Below are 19,274 nucleotides of genomic sequence, written 5' to 3' on the forward strand. Positions count from 1 at the left end.
ATCTAGCCAAGGTCAACCTACCACAATAGCCTGCAGTGAAAAATTAGTATTCAGCCTTTTCAAAGTACTTACATTGCTCAACAAATCAGTTTTTATTAACTTGGAAAACAGTAGAAGTTGAAGCATCTATTAAGAGTAATGAGGTCTGAGGTTTTTTAAAATATTTTTTAAAAATTAAGTTGTAGTCAGATAAAAACTTTTCTGTAAGATTTAAATCTGTATTTTTATGAATTTTATAATCCAAGAGTAAAATTATGTATTGTCTCAGTATCAGAAATAGCTAGAGACACTAAACTACTTCATAAATATCATAAGGGTTTACAGAACAGCATTTTGTTTAAAAAAATGATACATTTCCAAGATTTTCATGTGCTGATCCAATTCTGATATTGGATTCTTGCACTGATGTACTTTGATTATTACTCCAGAGTGCTTGAACACCAGAACTGCATCAATACACTCAACTGAGAAGTTTTATCTTACCAGTGCTATCAACTGTATGCTGGTATAAACACTATTTCAGGAAATTAATTACTGTTATGCACAGGTTGGCAGAGGACAGTCTACCTTTACAGCTGAACTTACAAAACCATGAATAAGCAAACCCACTTCCCAAAGTGTTCAACCATTTAAAGCTCCTGTTTTGTTCCATATTTTTTTTAAAAAATCATCTCTTTATTCTTTCCAGCCCAAACAAACCAAGATACAAAGAGAATTTCTTTTGAGAGCAGCAGTGAGGCTGTTCAGCACCTGCACAGGAACTTTATTTTCCCAGCCAGCCTTATGATACACGTTTGAATAGGAATGAAATGTGTCCTGATGCTCAGAGGTGCTCTTGCCAGGCAGGCAGGCAGCATGCAGGAGATGGTATTCTCCATATGTGGGAGGAGTGTTTCCAGATGATATGCTGTTTGGCACATCCTTCACTTGCTCAGTGCTCCCCACAATGCCCAAAAGTCATCAGAGTGCACATAAAATACCTTAGAACCTGATGATAGTTTCAAACTATAACTAGAGTGTGAACACAAAACAGGTTTATTTCTGCTGGGTCCCACAAGGATCAGTTCTCACCCTCTCCCACTTAGCAATGCAATAGAGAAATAACAAAAACTGGTTATTGAAGACCTATAGCCAACCCTGCCATTGTGTGAGTGACACACCAGGAGTACACAGCAGCTTCTTAGCCTGCTGGTACATGCAGTGACTATATAAAATGTCATGACCAGGTTTTGAATAAGTGAATTAGAAGCAAAACATAAATCAAACTTTCGATGGGAGATATCTGTGCAAGGAAGCACGTGGAGGTATCTGAACCCAGTTTCAGTCCTGGCTGATACCCCCGAGGCAAACCTTGCATGTATAAATGGGAATATTAAGTAGGAGTAGAAAGATTGTATTACCTCTCCTTTTGAAACTGGTGCAACTGCTACTAGAATACTGTGCCCTTGGTACTAGGACAAGATTACAAGATGATCCCCTCTGGCATTATTATAATATATGAATTTATAATCTATGAACTGGAATACCAGCCACAAGCCAGCAGCTTGGGAAGTCTGCACCTGAAAGACAAATGCTGAAAACAAAGGCTATGACTCCTGTCTCTCTCTCTTCATAAGTGTCCCAGCCCTACTACTTCCATCCATCGATGGAGCAACACAGTTTCTGAGGTTCAACTACATCTGCAGGCCAAATACCTCATCATACTAACAAGCAGACTAAAAAAACCTTCTGTTTTCTTACCTGAATTGAGTATTTTTCTTTCATTTATAGCATTTTATATGTGAATAAACAAATAGGAGCATTGTTACACAAACTGTTATAATTCAATTAGCAGTGGCTATTTCTAACTTACCTCAGCAACTGCCTGGAACTAACTTGAATGTGGCTAATTAGTGCCACCAGCATAACAGGCTGTGATATGAACTTTATAATAAGATAGATCCATTGTCTTTCACGATATTTCTCCTTATTTACACCATTGAAAATGAGATGTGAACATCACTAGTATAAAAATAAAATCCAATCAGACAAATGCAATGCATTAAGTGCTTTGAACACTCAGACCCTTCAACGTAGTATCACTGAATTACCTGTATGTGAAAGCTTATGTCAGTGACTGGAAGGGCTGCACATTCCAGTGGGGAAGTTCTTGTCATAGGTGCTTGTCAGAGTTTCCCTTCCTGGAAGTTTTTCTTGCTAATTTTTTTCCAGTTTAACTATCACCAAACAACATCCAACTTGAGTTTCAAGAAGTGGACTATAATTTTTTTTTTTAACTCAAGCCACAGGGACGAGCTGAGTTGGCAACAATCAGAAGTAACTTTAGACCATAAGAACTGAGGTGGTGATGCTTAAAGCTGTGGTGGTGACAAAGAACTGCAGGGAGCTGCAAGTTTATCTCCCACCACCCACCATCATCATCAAATCTAGCTCACCTGGGTCTTCTTCCCAGAGACCATGTTTGCAATAATGGTTTCAAGTACAAACAACTCTGCAATGAACTGCTCTGTCTGAATCCTGCCTATGTTCAGTGTTCCTCTTCTCACTGTCTCAAACACGGAACAAAATCCACAGGATCCCATCTTCCCAATGCATGTAGTAAACTCTTCAAAAATTCCCAAGTTCCCATAGAAGGAGACTTTCTAAAGCCTAATGAGATAATTAGGATGATTATAAACACAAATACTCTTACGAAGAACTGAGAAAGATTTTTGGCCTTTTAAAGAAACATATAAAATTATTTCTAGCACAAATACAAACCCTGAAGCTCATATCATATATTGCACCAATAATGTAGTATTTTCTCTTTATTAAAAAAAGTTACCTTAATTTATGCAGATACCTTGGTCTTCCTAAGTATCTGAAAAATGCAGCTGGAAAAGCCAGGTTGAAATCAACTCAGGCTTTAAACTGCAATCACTGTAAGCAAACTAAATACTCAAACTCCAGTTATTTTCTCAAACTGAATTACAAGTTTTGTCAAACCCCTTAAAACCAATATACCATGACAGACCACTGCAACAAAACACACACTCCAACAAAAGATGCAAAGAAAATAAATACAAGGTGTATTGATAGAAAATGCTATAGTGGAAAAAAACATTCTGACTAATGTTAGCAGAATACTAAAATAAAGGAAATCAAACATGAAAAAACTATCCATGTCTGCTTTAGTTCTCTCTTCTGAAGAAGTGTAGTCCTAACCCTGTGGGAAGTAATATGATCCAAAGATATGACCATAAGTTTTCTTCTATCTGTAAACAAGTTTAACAACAGGAATGAAATAGAACAGATGTCATTTCAGCTTAATTTTCAGCTGTTTTCTTTTGATGCTTGTAGAGGATAATAAACTCATCAGGCTTTATAAAGGGGATAGAAAATTAAGCTTGCTTTCTTATGGAGATTTGGAAACTTTAAACCTGACCTTCTCATACAGTATTTATAATCCTGGTGGTCCTGAGATGATCTCACTGATGCCCAAAGGAGAGGCCAGTTTAAAATAGCAATGTCACCATGTTAGTCTAAAGCTTAAAATGATATAGTGTGGCATGAAGTATGTACAAGGAAAATTAATTAGACAATTGGCTAAAATACCCTGTAAGTGACAAACAAATCTCAGTTTTGGAAAGGTGGACTTTATTGTAGCTAAGGAAAAAATTCATAATCAACAAATCCTTTCTTCTGTTGAATAGCAAAATGAAATCTACTTGCTTTCTTTGTGGAGAATCTTGCAAAATATTTCTTAGAAATATGGCTGTACACGCAAATGGGATTATCAACCCTCCCAAACATTCGAGAAATCAAAAACAACAGTCTTGCAGTCACTGCACACTCATGACTCCAAGGTCATCAATCTCTTCACTGAAGATCAGTAAGCACTAAATCATCAGGAGATTAAAGTCTTTCCATGTTACTTTATCCTGTAGGGAGAAATACTAAATATCAGGGTTAAACCTCACTGGAAGGAGAGCAACACATGATACTTACACACAGAGAAAAACAGTAGCCAACAAGCCCCTGTAACTTCACATAATCATCACATAAAACTGCCCTAATTTAATCCCCGTTGCAAACAGTTCCAGCAGCCCATGATCAATAGGGAACAGTCACAACAACGTGCTGCTGACAAGGCAGGGTAAGCAGCCACAACAGAGGAACAAAGGAAACCTTCCTATTTCCCACCTAAACCACCGAGAGAAACTACTCGTCTGGCATTTCTGCCACGCTTGGCTTTTATTATTCAATTGCTTGCCCACAGCATTTTCCTTTGCATTCCTCAAAGTACTGTTTCTAAATATACAGTATTTACATTGTGTTCATTAAAACACTAAAACAAGAAAATAAGAAACTAGCAAGTGTAGGTAAGTTACTTGTATCAAAGCAATGAGCACCTCCCTTGACCCTTGCCTAGATGCCCTCTAATGTTGCAATGGCATCCCAAACTCAAAACGTTGCCAGACTTTTCTTACTGGTTAGACCATGTCAATACCATTTCTTAAGATCGTCTACATCAAGAAAACTGGCCACTCAACACCCTTGGTGCATGACCCGATTAAATCTCTCAGTCTGAATAACTGTGAACTACTCAACCACAAAAAACCTCAACAGTCAGTTTTTCTGGTACCTTTTTCAACTTCCTAAGCTTTTTTCTTAGGTATTGACATCAACTGTAATTTTTGTCCATCTGCCTCAAAGGATCAGATGATCCTTTTTCTGAAACCAAAGCAATTCTTAACTTGAAAGGATATTGACTTGGGTAGAGGAAATATTTTAAAAATGACTGAATATTTAGTACAAAACAAAACAAAAACTTTAATATGAGAAGCTTAAGAAATTTAATGACAGCTCTTCTTAATGCACTCACATTCCTACCATTTGGGGTTGCCTCTTAAATGTCAGTTCTTAAGGGAACGCTGACAACATCAGGCAGATTGTTTCCAGACTTCCAGAAGGCAGAAGTGTCACAGGACTGACACATCCAGCATTGTCATGGGCACATTGGAACAGCAGTGCCAAATGACAGCTTGAAAAAAATCACAAAAACTGTCTTGGCCTGGTGTCTGCTGCTGAATCACTGCCACTGGTGTTGGTGTGAAGCAAAGGAAAGATGCATTTGTGTCATCGCTGTTTTACCCATCTATTCAGTAACCAGGATGTGACCCAGTGCAAGTAATGGTAATTATCACAGGGGATTAATTACTTACTAATGACAGGTTTTATAACTTACATATTAGGCTTTTGGAAAATCTTGACTTCCCTTCAAATTTTTTATGAAATTGTTCATGGGCCATTTTCCTACAGTTCTTTAGGTTGCTTTATTGAAAACCAATATTACTGCACAAGAAAATTCTATCAGGAAAGGCAGAACTGTTTACTCTCCATGGCAAGAGAAATTCCTAGGCATTCTTGGCACATACTTGAATTATGAAAGTGTCTCATGAGTAATTTACCATTATTGGCAAAGATGCAAAGTACTTCTCTTGCCATATATGACAAAGCACACTATTTCCTTTTCCAGTCACACCCACACAGAACTGTTCAGTAAACACAATAAATGAAAAGTTATTATTACAGTCTACCTTACGTAGTCTCAGCTTAAGGAAACCGATAGAACTGCATGACCTCCAGCTGGTCTCTGTTAACTGAGGACATACTATGTATGACTTTTTAGGAACGGATCAGGTTTGAGCAGTGCCTCTGGAAGCACTCCACCTTGGTCCTTGTGACAGGTGACTGATCATACTCCAAACCAGATCTGAGGTATTATCTAATTAAAACCCTGGTACCCAAAACTAGCCACAAGTTCTAGCATTGAAGATACATACAAAACAATGTGTGAGGTGATACGAGAAATTGCACAGCTGGAATGAGAGTAGTCGCTGAAGAAATCATGATCTGAAACCATGTTTTGAACAACACCAAACCTTTCTTCATTAGTATATGTATCCAAATTACTTCATCTTACATTAGGACTGCTTGTTCTATGGCAACATGCTAAAATGCCAGGTAAAAAGTGACCTACCCTCTTTATGTCCAATATTCTCTTAGTTAAAAGCTTTAAACATATGCACAAACCCTGTTTTTAAACAAAACATCAGAATTAACTAATTGTCATTGAACTCCTTGGTTATACCCTTCTCTGAAAATATACCAGGGATTAAAAGTAGTCCATAGCATAAGGCAACAACTCTGTGCCCCAGGAGGCCACAATAAGAAAGAAATATTACCCTCTGATATTCTGCTAAAAGAGCAATTTAAAGGACAAATGTTCTTGATGTTCTCCATTAATAACCCAAACTTAAATCTACTAAGTCCTCAGCAGCTCTGGATGGCCTGCTGTTATTAGTTTATTTAGAAATACCTTTTCTGCTTGTTTATGTGGGTTTGTGTGCCTGTGTATCTGGTATTTTAATGAAAGCAGCCTACGAAAAATTTTGTACAGCATCATCTACAACAATATCCAGAGATCTTTTACCCGTTTTGAAACATCCTCTTTCACAAAGAATGTTTCAAGTATACAGAGGAAATGAAATCAATTACTTCAGGTGAACTAAGATCTCATATTTAAATTATGGCATATATTTATGTGTTGCTGAATGGTGTGTACCTAATTATTTTGAATTCAGACTGTGTGTAATCTGAGTACTGAGAAAAATTGAACCAACATGATCAACTAATAAACTCATCAATTTTTGTGAAATTAAATTCTGAACACTCCAGAAAATTTATGAGGCTGGGGTTGTCTGCAGAATTGTCTTTAACATATTTGAAGCTTCCCTTGTGCCTATGATGCACTTCCTATTCTCACTCACCTGCTTGCCTTTCTTTCTAGTATTCCAGAAAATATAATTTCATTTTCATCTGCAGTAACCTGTCACAGATTTTTCTAATGAAAGCAACACACTGAAATATTTGAGAAGCATTTAAAGAAAATTACTTCCTTTTATGGAAACATTAGGGAACTATCATTTTGAGAAACCTCTTCAAACTCAAATTTGGTCCTGTTAAGGGAGAAGGGAAACTCCACTTTTTAAAAAAGGTTAGCTCAAAGAGTATTCCACCACGTAGCTGAGACACTGTTTCAAAAGACAAATGGCCCCCTCTCAGTCATTCCTTTTAGGGCTTTATTTCACTGCTTCTATTTCACTGAGGACTAGAACAAGCTGTTGATCATTTCCTTCAGTCTCTCAGAAAATGAAGTGGACATCAGGAAATAAACTTGTCAATCACCATATTCTAAACCACAAAAAAGTCCTGGTGGGATTTCTCTTCTGACAGTTTCTCTCAAGTCTCTAATAAATGAGACATTCAGTGTTTCTTGTTTAAGCAATTGTTTCTAATACACAAGTGCTATGGCACTGAAAGTTTTTTTTTACTTTCCAGAAGACAGGTGATGCAAGCAAGATTCTGGTTCAGAAGCTGAAGTTTTTGGTTGCACTACACAGCATTAATTGAGTTCCCCTCCAGCTGATTATACCTGCAAGTTAATGATCTACCATTATCACACTGAGAGAACTCATCAGTACCGTTCACATCCTTAGATATGTGCATATCTTTACCAAGCCTTAAGTTTCATTTGACTTTTAACAGAGGCAAAAATCATACAGCATTATCTACTTGCATGATTGCCTTGAAAGAATGAAATATTGAATTATTGAAATAGCACATTTTTAAAGCATGCTCAAAATTGCCAAATGTGCCAAATCCCCACTGAAGTAAAATCCACTCCTCACTTAAATTTGATGGTACTTGCTACACAAAAGTAAGTCCTGACTCTTATTTTCTCTTTTAAGGGTTTCATAGTAGACCTGAAGATCCCTCCATCTGATCAGTTCATCAGCAATCCCATTGTAGTCACACACATGGGGGGTGGTGTGTATCAGTTAACACTATTCTGAAAAGAGTTCAGAGCTCTTCTAGATCCACCTGCCTTCCATCCATCCCAGTCTCATCATCAGGCTACAGAAAGATGATCTAGATGTGCCCTGCAGCCCACTAACCCACCTAAGCCATCAGCCTGTTGCTAACACACTAACCCCCACGCACGCAGAGTCCTGAATCCTTCAGAGGGTATTCTGAGGCTGCCCCTGGGAGCCATGCTTGCAAATTACTTCTCCGGAGGGACAGCAAATTAATCTTGAAAGCAGCCTCAGGGCATGCCTTAAAATTCAGTCTAAAAAGAACCAATATGACTCCTTGCAGTAGTAATATCAAACCCGTGTTTGACTGGGGCCTATATGAAATGCACTTCCTCAGTTAAAACTTTGAAATTAAAGCAACCTTGACACCAAAGTTTAAATTCCTAGTAACACTTACACTGGAGGAGAGAAGGGGGAAATAAATATGGAAAAATAGCTATAGTCCTGATAACACATATTCATTAGCTACCTTTTGCAGGAAAACTTCTCCCCAAGGTGATTCAAGATCTTGGGAGTTTAATGTCCCAAATGAAAATACTTCCTCCACCGTCTAAATATTTAACCTGCACGACAACATTTATTTACATAATATACTTAATTAGGCAAACGTCCTTGGATTTATTATCTTGGATTCAAGGATGTCTGTGGCTTTTCAGTAGCTATCATGCATTTAAAGCAGAATAAATTTCATGGTACATATCAGCTGAGCTGGACTAAGCTGACTACTTATTAATACGCTCACATAGTTTAAAGGGACAACAGATGGATTATTGGTTTGATGTATTCATAACTAATGTTTGAAAAAAGTTCTCCAGAAATTACTACCATTACTGATACTCCAAACCTGGAAGTTTTCAAGGTCAGGCTGGATGGAGCTTTTGAACAACCTGGTCTAAAGAAAGATGTCCCAGGCCACGACAGGGGGACTGGAAGGTCCCTTCCAACCCAAACCATTTTATGAGTCTATTTGGGATCACCTTTGTGACAATTGGGTTTATATTAGGCTAATACATTCTTTTGAGAATCCTTGTTACATTCAAGTCGAAAATACATATAAGCAAAGCCATGCAAGATGTCCCTGTTTTCATGCAACTCTAAATCTTTTATTTTTACATAAGTTGGTGAGGGTTTTCCCCTATTTTACTTACGCTCCGTTCTAAAATATTTGTTTAGAATAAACCTCCAGGCGCTTTGCAGCGAACACAGCCCGCCCATCCAAAACAGACCCTGCAGCAAAACTTTGGCAGACTCCTGACTTTATTAGTGATTTTCCCCGAAGGAGCAGCACGCCCAGAGGCACCCACGCCCGTCACAGGCAGCGGAACATCCTCGCACGCACAGACCGCGCTCCGGGTCCCTCTTCCCAAGGCCGGGAACGCCCGAGCGCGGCTCCTCCCCGGGCACCCCCGGGCAGGCGGCCCCGGCCCCCCCCGCCCCCCCCGGGATCCAGTGTCGCTTATCGTGAAGGATCAGCTATTTATATTTATAGCTCGGGGCTTTTTCTTTCCGAGTGGCATTTGGAGGCGCAGCCGGGGAAGGTCGGGGGGATGTGTGTGGGGCACAGGGATGCGCACCGGGACACGCTCGCGTCCCGCCGCTGGAGAGGGGGAGCGGGGAGGGAGGAGACCAGCAGGAGCGAGTTGCGGCACAAGAGCGAGGAGCAGGAGCAGGCGGAGGGAAACAGGGCTGCAGGGAGGAAACGGGAGCACTGGGAGGCAGAGGGGACTCGCACGGGGAGGAGAACGCCGGTCCGAGGGGAGGTGGGGGAAAGCGTGAGCCGCAGGGAGCACGGAGCGCAGGGCGGCGAAGCGCCGAGGGAGCGGCTGATAGAGCCGGCCCGGCACCCACCTGGCACCGGCACACAATGTCCGACTCGGTGGCCAGCAGGTCGACCACCTTGCCCTTGCCTTCGTCCCCCCACTGCGCCCCCAGCACCACCGTCACTTTGTTACCGCCCGGCTCGCTGCGCGCCCGCTTCAGTCCGCCGGCGGCGGGGTGGCTGCTGCGGTCGTTGGACGCTCGGGTGCCCGACATGCTGCGTGGGAGGGTGGCCGTGGCAGCCTCTCGCTGCCTCGCTCCCCGCCGGCGCCGAGCCCTGCACTGCCCGCGCCGCCGCCGCCCGCATTTAAGGGGCCGCCGCCGCCCGCCCCGCGCCGCGCGGCGCTGACGTGCTGCCCCCCGGGCCCGGCCTCGGCCGCCCGCGCTCGCACGCACGGAGCCATACACACAGGCACGGAGCCACACACACCCCCACAGTGCCCCCCACACAGGCACGGTGCCCCACAAACTGGCACGGAGCCACACACACCCCCACAGTGCCCCCCACACAGGCACGGTGCCCCACAAACTGGCACGGAGCCACACACACCCCCACAGTGCCCCCCACACAGGCACGGTGCCCCACAAACTGGCACGGAGCCCCACACACACCCATAGTGCCTCACGCACACCCACGGAGCCCTCACACAGACCCACGGTGCCCTCGCACACACACGGTGCCCTCACACACACCCACAGTGCCCTCACACACACGCACACCCAGCACCACTCACACACGTGGTCCCATCACAGACACACGCACAGCACAGCTCACATGTAAGGTCTCACAGGCACACAGCATGGCTCACACACAGTACACACATACACACACACACACACACACACACACACACACACACACAATCCCTTCACACAGAGTCCCCTCACACACACACACACACACACACACACCCCAACCCCCATATGTGGAGATAGTAGCACCGTGAGCCATGCACAACCCCAGGGCTCATATGTGACAGGGCACCTCACGGGGACATAAGCCCATGTCACGCTCAGGCAGACATGCAATTCTGAGGCAGGTGTGCCTGTGGCACAGACACACAGACTGACAGATAGACAGACACAAAGCTGGGTCACGCAGGGCTGTGTCACTGCGAGGCGTGCTCACCCACGGGGCTGAGCTGTATCACTCTGTCAGGGGCTGAGGCACATGGCTGTGTGACAGTCACAGCACACAGTCCAAGGCATGAGGCTGTCACGGCAGTCTGAGGCCTGTGGGGCTGTGTCACGGGGATGCACGGACACGCTGTACTGAGGTGTGTGACGGTCACTGTCACTGAGGTGTGACAGTGGCACAACGAGACAAACCCATACACTGGTCTTGGGCATAGGAGCTGTGTCACTGTGAGATACACGGAGTGTCCTCAGTGCATGAGCCTGTGTTGTTGGCTGACAGACAGACAGACAGACAGTGGCCTCAAGAACATGGGCCACTGTCACTGCAAGATAGATATGGCTCTGACGCATTTGGGACTGTGCTGCCAGCCAGATATTCAGAGAATTTCACACTCGGGAGAAGCCCGACATGGGCACAGGTAACACTCAGAGTACCCTGTGATATGCAACAGTCAGAGGAAAGGACAGGCACACAACCTGCTCCGGCACACAGGGATCATGAAACAAAAACATCCACCCGCAGGCTTGACAAACACAGGCAGGCGCACTTCAAGTTTGACTGACACACACATTAGCCTAAAATACATATGACTGTTGTTACTGAACTGACACTTACCCTGTTGACAGGCACATACATAGTCTGTCCCATGGCCTGAGATACCCGAGACTATTTTGGCGAGGCACCCATGCACACCCACACATACACTCACACACCGACCTGAAAAAACACAGGACCACCACTGAGAGACAGATAAACAAGCAAGGCATGTGGAGCTGTGTCACAGGGACAGATTTAAGTGCCCACTTCTCTGGTGTGACAAGCAAACAGACTGTGCCTGTCACCCATAACTCCTTCGTCACGCACAAGCCATAGGTTAGGCTTGGCTTTTTCTGCAATACACGTCCTATAGCTCCAGGCATGTTGGCACCATGTCCTTAAAAGAAGCAAGTTGAAATGTGTAAGGCTAACAGATCAGTTTGAGGCACATGCAGCTGCGTTAGTGTGAGGTGCATGTATGCACGTACGTACCAGTGCACACACACATGCATGCACAGAAGCAAAACAGCGGAACATACCAGGTCGCAGCTTCAGGAAGGGGGAACTGCACCAGCTGCTGCTTCTGTGCTCCTGCTGGAAATTGTGTGTGTGTGTGAACCCTACCAAGAGAGCAAGGGACAGAAATTCAGCATTTTCCAGTGACACATTCCTTCTCGTACACTCTGGCTCAGATGAGATGCTGTGATATGTATTAGGTCACACAAACACGTGGCTTTTGCAGGGGTCAAAACGCAGAAGGGTGCTTCCACAATCCACGTTACTCTGGTAAGAGAATGAAAAGAAAGTTCTGAAATACTCTAATGGACTGCTGAGAAAATAAAAAAACAGCCATGTTACAAGTGTGCATGTAAACATTTACCCATGCCTATACAAATAACATGTATGCATTTAGGTATGTACATGTATAGAAATGATAGAGAATATAGTCCGGACTCCAGCACCTTGTCAGGATTCATGGTGGCAAACAGAGAAGACATTGGCTTTACTTCAGTTCTAGCATTTGCAGTATTTCCTCTAAGAAAAAGAGGTAGGGAAGACTTAACACTCTGTATGCTCTGACTGAGTATTTAACATCGACCAGTGAAGATGATAAATATGGAAGAGAGGACTAGAAGGGAACTTTTGATGTTTGAGCCTGGTTTCCTTGGCTTCTGTAGTCAACAAAAACATACACCACCTTGCTGTTCCTACTGAATAAGTTCCAGAGCTGTTCTAGTTGGAAACCTCTGCTAATTTCCAGCCTTCTGATCAATTTACATCCATATGTTCTATGCTGATGTTGCCATTTAGTTTAAATGCTTCTTCCTTTCCCTCTCCTATGTGTTTATTTATAATGGAATTACATCCAGTCTCTGGCTTTGTTTTGCTCTGAAGAAAAAGACAAGATTTTCCCCTCATCTCTAAAGACGGATTCTCAAATTGCTGATCATCCTCACCTGCCTGCCCTGCACCTGTTCTAAATTTAGTTCATTTTTCTTACATATGGGCAGGTAAAATTGCATACTGTGGTCCATGACAGGTTTCCTACTACCTTCTACATGGAGATTAATGTCTTGTCCTTTCAGATGGAGATATCTCACCTAAGACATTCCTGGACTTGCCAAGTTTCACATATGTGAGGAAAGGCAGCTCCTTTCCCACTCTTCACTGCAATGCTGGTATCTCATACACTGAACCACCACTGCCACTTTCTGCCATTGGCACTTCACATGCACAATTCAGCTACTTGGCATTTCATGTATATATTCACGGCCAGATGCCACGTGCTCCTCTGCTGAGCAAAACAGGGGCAGAGAAAATAAGATGGGAAAAAAACCTTGTTGGTAAAGGCAGTTTACTAAAACAAAAGCAAATGTTGTGTGCACACAAGCAAAGGAAAACATTCAAAAGATTTAATTCCCTACTTCCCATCAGCAAGCAATGTTGGACCACATCCTGGGAAGCAGGGCTTCTGCACAGGTAGTGGTTGCTCTGGAAGACAAATCTTGTACATAGCAAATGTCTGGTTTCCTTGTCCTTTCTCTTAGCTGTGGTCAGTCTGGATCATCTGTCCTTGTTATGTCTCCTCTCAAGATCTTGTCCACTCCCAGCCTAATGGTAGAGGGGGAATTGTTGTAGACAGCCTTGATGCTGTGCAAGCACTGCCCAGCAATAGCCAAAACACTGGTGTGTTATCAACACCCTCCTAGTTACCAATACAAATTACAGAACTAGCAGAGCTGCTGTAGGGAAAATTAATTCCATCTCAGCCAGACTCTATATAGGATGGAACGTGAATTCTTTTAAGACATTTGATTCCTGTGGTGTGATATGCACCAAATAGCCTGGCCACAACCCCTCAGCACAGGCTTTACTCTTTGGGCTTCTTGCCTTGGTATCAGCCAGTCTAGAAGTGCCCAATATCAGAACATTTGAGCTTCAACTTGTTCCATCTCTCATGAGAACATCCAGCACTGGTCATGTTTCTCTTCCCCGTCATGCACTGACAGGTTGTGGACCTCATCTGAAAAGCTTCTGCACTGGTCTGTCATCTCCTTGAACATATTCTGTCAGTCTGGTCCTGCTGTGCAACAGAAATTATTGTTAATGACTTTTCTTTATCTGATAACTTTAGCCCTCTTTGTAATTGCTCTCACCCCATCCTCTGCACCATATTGTGTCTCTTAATGAAGCCCAAGTCTGCTGCATTTGGTCTGTCTTGATAGTTGTCAAAGGGAGCCAGTGCCAGTGATCTTTTACTTTTGCTTTTCCCTTTTGTACTTAACCCCAGTTTCATTCACCTTCAGGCTTTCATTTTCTTTTGAATTTTCCTCTAAAGCTTTTCTTACTGTTACGTCAGGTTTCAGATTTTTTTTATTTTTTTTTTGCTGCTTAGTAACAAAGTAATTTTGTCCATAAAATAATAAAAACTATGTCATCTTATTGTGGAATAAATATTTTTCAGGCATTATATTTATGGTTGTTTTCACAATTTGAAAACAGTAACCTCAAGGACGGCAAAATGTAGCAGTGGTGTCACTTTTAGTTTCCTTACTAATTCTCCTCCAATTTTTCTCAAAACTGACTGATGACTTGTGAGTCAGCTCCACACAGCTACAATATAAAGCCCTTCTTTTCTTCAAGAAATACATATTCCCGATACTGTTGCTCTGCAGAAGCTGTTTACAGCTCCATTTGAAGTCAGAGAGGATTCCAGATTTTATTTGTTATTATTTGTATGGCATTTAGCATTGCCATTCTTGCATGTTTCAGGTTTGGGGTTTTTTATTTCTCTCTTTATGATACTCTACACTTGTAAGTACAGGAAAACTCAAGTATTTTTCAAGGGTAATGTTATTGATGTTCTTGCATTTGTTTTGGTCTCGGTTATACTCTTGGTTTTTCAGAAGAAAATCATCCTGGCATGACCACCTATAAAGTGCCCTGCTTAAGGACAGGCCCCAGTCTTTTTGACAGGAGATTGACAGAGTTTTCAGCTATTTGGTCTTTGTCGTTCTCAGCCACAAAGAATACATTCATAACTTTCATATATCTTCAAAGCTACTGGCTTGGTGCAAATTTCTGCATGTTTTTGTGAAAATAAAGGTGCATCCACTGTCATTCTGAGATGGTCAGAAACTCTAGAAACTACAGTTGTATATTCTTTCCAGTGCCACCAATGTCAAACCTTCTATTTCTCTAAACTGTTTTATATGAAAAAATTACTGAATGCTTTGCAAGCAAACTAATCAACCAGAGGAATACTTCTCACTACCAAAGTTCAAATCATTTAATTCAACATAGAAATAATATGAAGCAGTTAATTACTTAAAGTGATTTATTATTCTTCTTACACCATGTTAAAAGGAAACTCGAGTCTGCTGAAATCAAAGCATTTAAATACATTTTGATATGTGAGATGGGAAAAAACCCTCAAATCTTCAAGGTAGATTTTGCTCATTGAAAAGCAAATATTTGACTTTTAAATTGAGTAAGACATTAACAGTGAGGTCATGCAGAGTGCCAGGAGCCTTGTAAGGATCACAGCTAGGCAGTGTCCCTGACCCCTCTGGGTTACCTGGTGCTGAGTAGTGATAGAGAAGGGAATGAGGTCTTAGCTCAGTAATCAGAATCGGTGCCTCAGAGGAGTTCCCTCTTCCTCAGATCTCTTCCATTAAAACCAATTCATCTGGTAACACTCAACCTTTGCAATTTCATAGAAAAAAATTCAAGCATTTCCTTTTCTGATAAATGATTGCAATGCTTTTTACTTTAGGGCAACTAATAGGAGGAAAGTACATACACATGATTAAAGCAGTGAACTTTAGATTTACTTCAGAATAAATTAACCCACTCTGTCCTGTTTCTTTTTAGAACTGCATTCTTAACAAACACTTGTTTGTTCATAGCCCTGATAAAAGCAGTAAAATGGTGCAAAAGCACATGAAGATCTATACTTGAAGAGTAGTAAAGAATGAATTATTTGGACAAAGTGCACATCAAATCACAAAGGCTGTGTTTGTGGTTTGGGGTTTTTTCTGTTTCCATGAAAGACTTGGAGCATGCAATGGAGTGCTTTTATTGAATGTGCAGATGGCATGAAGCTAGAAGTGACAAGTGTCATGCTGGAGATTAGGATGGCTCTCTGAATGTTAACACAGTTGCAGGAAAAATCAAACATCATGCCGAGATGGAAGAACAACCTGTAAAATCCAGGCAGGTGCCCTTCCACTCTCCTCAGCCCTGCTGAACTGTCCAGCTGGAGGTCCAGCACAACATTGTGGGGAAGATGAGATCCACCTGAATAAAATCAGGAAGAGAGCCACAATTGCATGAACACAGGCTGGGAATGGAAAACCCCAGGACGAAACAACTATGGAAGTCCAAGGCTGAAAAACTGAAAGGGTTGTTGGTCTAGGAAAAAAAGAGACCAAAGGTGATGTGGTAACAGTCTCCAAATATGTAAAAATTTTTTTACAGAGAGTGTAATCAGGCACTGGAATGGGCTGCCCAGAGAGGTGGTGGATTCATCATGCCTAGAGATTTTTAAATGCAGATTGGACGTGGCACTGAGTGCCATGATCTAGTAAATGGACTAGAGTTGGACAAAGGGTTGGACTCGATGATCTCGGAGGTCTTTTCCAACCCAGTCGATTCTATGATTCTAAATACTGCTGCAAATTAAAAGGGAGGGGTAGTGTGTTTTCTCTGTGGTACATGGGATGAAATGAAAAGTGTTTGCATGTTTCATTAGACTAACAAACTGATCTGATAAACATGAACAGGTGTATAAAGCTTTAGCAAGCTTGAAGCAGAAGCTGTGAATAGGACCAGCTTTGCTCCAACCCAGCTCCTCAGGACAGCATTTGAGCACAGCAGCAGCTTGTCTGGACTTCAGGATTCTTGTGTCCTTGGGCATTTTTGAGAAGAGATTAGGCAGAACTGATTTAACATTAACTGCTTTATGTTAGACCAGCTTTACTAACTGCATGTCCCAGTGATGTAGGTGTTTTCTGAAGACTTTGTCCAAAATCCTCAAAGAGTATATATTCACCTGTTTAAATGCCCAAGTGAAATACTAATGCAACACTTAAAAAGTTGTTCAGCTGCCACCTAATTCTGTAATCTGTAAACTTACATGTCTGTTAAGGGACCCACAGTTCAGCTTGTGTCAACTCTCTAGATCACATCAAGTAGCTTTGCTACCAAATCCCTCCCTCATGAAGAGCAAATGTATAAACCAGGGCAAATACCCTACAAAATTGTATTTGGAGTGTCAGCCCAGATTGCCTGAGAAGTTAAGGGTCTCAGGTGAGATGTGACAACCACTGCTGCTTCAGATCTCTTTCTGTTGACTAGAGATGCAAACAGGAATTTTATTTAGTCTCTGAAATTCTAGAGTGAGCTTTCTAGTAGTTGAATTGTAAAATCATAGAGTGGTTTGGGTTGGGAGGGACCTTGAAGATCATCTTGTTCCAAGCCCCCTGTCATAGACACCTTCCACATGATCCCATCAGGCTTTGAACACTCCCAGGGCTGGAACATCCACAGCCTGTCTTTCCCTGACCAACAAATAATCAGGCTGATAGCAAAACTAGAGGCTTCTTCAAGTTATTTCAGCTATATAAGCAAACAATGTCCACAGAAATAAGATTGCATAAAGCCTGTGAAAAGATATAAAGACACATTTTAATAAATTGAGTTAAATTTGAATCACCACTCCACACAATATGAAGATTTGAAGATTGTGCAGGGGGATGTATATTTAAAAAAGATTAAAGGAGCATTGCAATATGGTTACACTCATTTATGCCTAAAGTCACATGGCCTAAAGTCTACCAGGTTCCCAGTAAAAGAGTTGTGGCAAACTCATTGGACTCTGGGATGCAGGGTCAAGCTTTTTTATTTTCCCTTATTAAAAAATAAAAGAATCTTTGCAATTTTCCAGAGCTCATGTGCAATTCATTTAACTGCTTAACAGTTTTATATTGTCAAATGCAATTAAGAAGCTTTTTTCTCATTTACTTGCCATCTTCTTTGGGAGATTAAGAGCCAGATAGTATGTCCTTTCATTTGCACTTAAAAATAAATAAATAAAACTACTATGACAGTATTCACAATCAGCACAGGAAAAACATTTGCTCAGAACCTCATTTGCTAATATTTGATTTAAAACTGCAACTAATAAGCCTCACATATTCAGGTACTTTTGTTTAGCTTTGTTTACTAAAATGAAGATATACAAAAGTGAAATATGTCCTGGATTACAAACACATACTAGAGTACAATTCACTTTTAAGTAAACTCCACACTGAAAGTTATAGTTATCCTTAATACACAGTTTTAAAGCCCTTATTACATGCTTTAAAAAACCAAAGTCAAACAATACACCAGTAACCCAGTAAGCTTTTAGCAGCAGAATATTAACTGATTTCCACAGCTCTTGAAGGCTAGATGCTTTTATTATCACAAGACCAATTTATGTTGGTGACATTTTATCATATATCAACTTGTTGCCTACGGCCAAACAAATAAGTCCTATGTAAGTACAGATAATAACAAATTTGCCATAGAAAAGCTCTTCTATGTGACCCTGGACATATCAATATATGAAATAGGACTGGAGGTCTGTTTTTGCAGTTGGTTTCTATGTGTAATAATGGTAGTTATGCTCTGGAACTCTTGCACTGTTGTTCAAAATTTACTTGCTCTTTATTTTTTAATAGCATTTCATTTTCTTGCTGTGGTTACAGGATTATGGTGACGTACATAAATTCTCATCAGATATTTAACTGCACATTTGCATATTATGTTCCTAAGTGTTTTTATTCTGTTGGTTACTCTGGTCATTAGCTGTGCTCTCAAATGTCCATTAGAAACAGCTCATTTTTTCACTTGGTTAACTAAAGAAACCTGTAGTTGTTATTTCTCTTGAAATAATTCATATATAATATATAGAACATAGAATAAGACTTTGAAAGTATCTGACAGAATTCTCCAGAAGATTTTAAATGCCCAACAATAGAAGCTGCTACAACAAAAGCTTAAGAAAATAAAGCAGAAATGTTGCTTAATCCACCATCAAGCATGGGATAAAAAAAAAATCTTAAAATATATAAATGCAGTTTAAAAAAGTCCTTAAACCTAAATGTCTGAGTCCCTAGAATCAGCAGGAGACTGCCATCAAATTTTGGCAATCCTATCTTAAATATTATTCACAGAAAAACTGTTTTTAATACGTGGAATCAAGCAGAATATGGCTTATTTCTCTTAATCATACTGTACATTTGAATTTTGGTAGCATCTTCTGACTTAGCTTGGTTCTCAGCTGCTCTCAGTAGCTCAAGCCCTCCCTTATATTC

At 41.3% G+C, this 19,274-nt stretch overlaps 1 protein-coding gene across 1 annotated transcript in view; it reads right to left on the bottom strand.

The window, feature by feature from the left end:
• Positions 1 to 10,037, bottom strand: part of ADSS1 (adenylosuccinate synthase 1) — a 29,972-nt gene extending 19,935 nt beyond the window's left edge. Inside the window, exon 1 of the mRNA XM_071557407.1 lies at positions 9,768 to 10,037. Within this exon, the coding sequence (XP_071413508.1) occupies positions 9,768 to 9,953 (186 nt within the window). The 5' untranslated portion in view covers positions 9,954 to 10,037. The remainder of the gene's footprint in view (positions 1 to 9,767) is intronic.
• Between the last annotated feature and the right edge of the window lie 9,237 nt (positions 10,038 to 19,274).

This window comes from Pithys albifrons, chromosome 6 (assembly GCF_047495875.1).
Source record: "Pithys albifrons albifrons isolate INPA30051 chromosome 6, PitAlb_v1, whole genome shotgun sequence".
In the NCBI taxonomy this organism is placed as follows: Eukaryota; Metazoa; Chordata; class Aves; order Passeriformes; family Thamnophilidae; genus Pithys; species Pithys albifrons.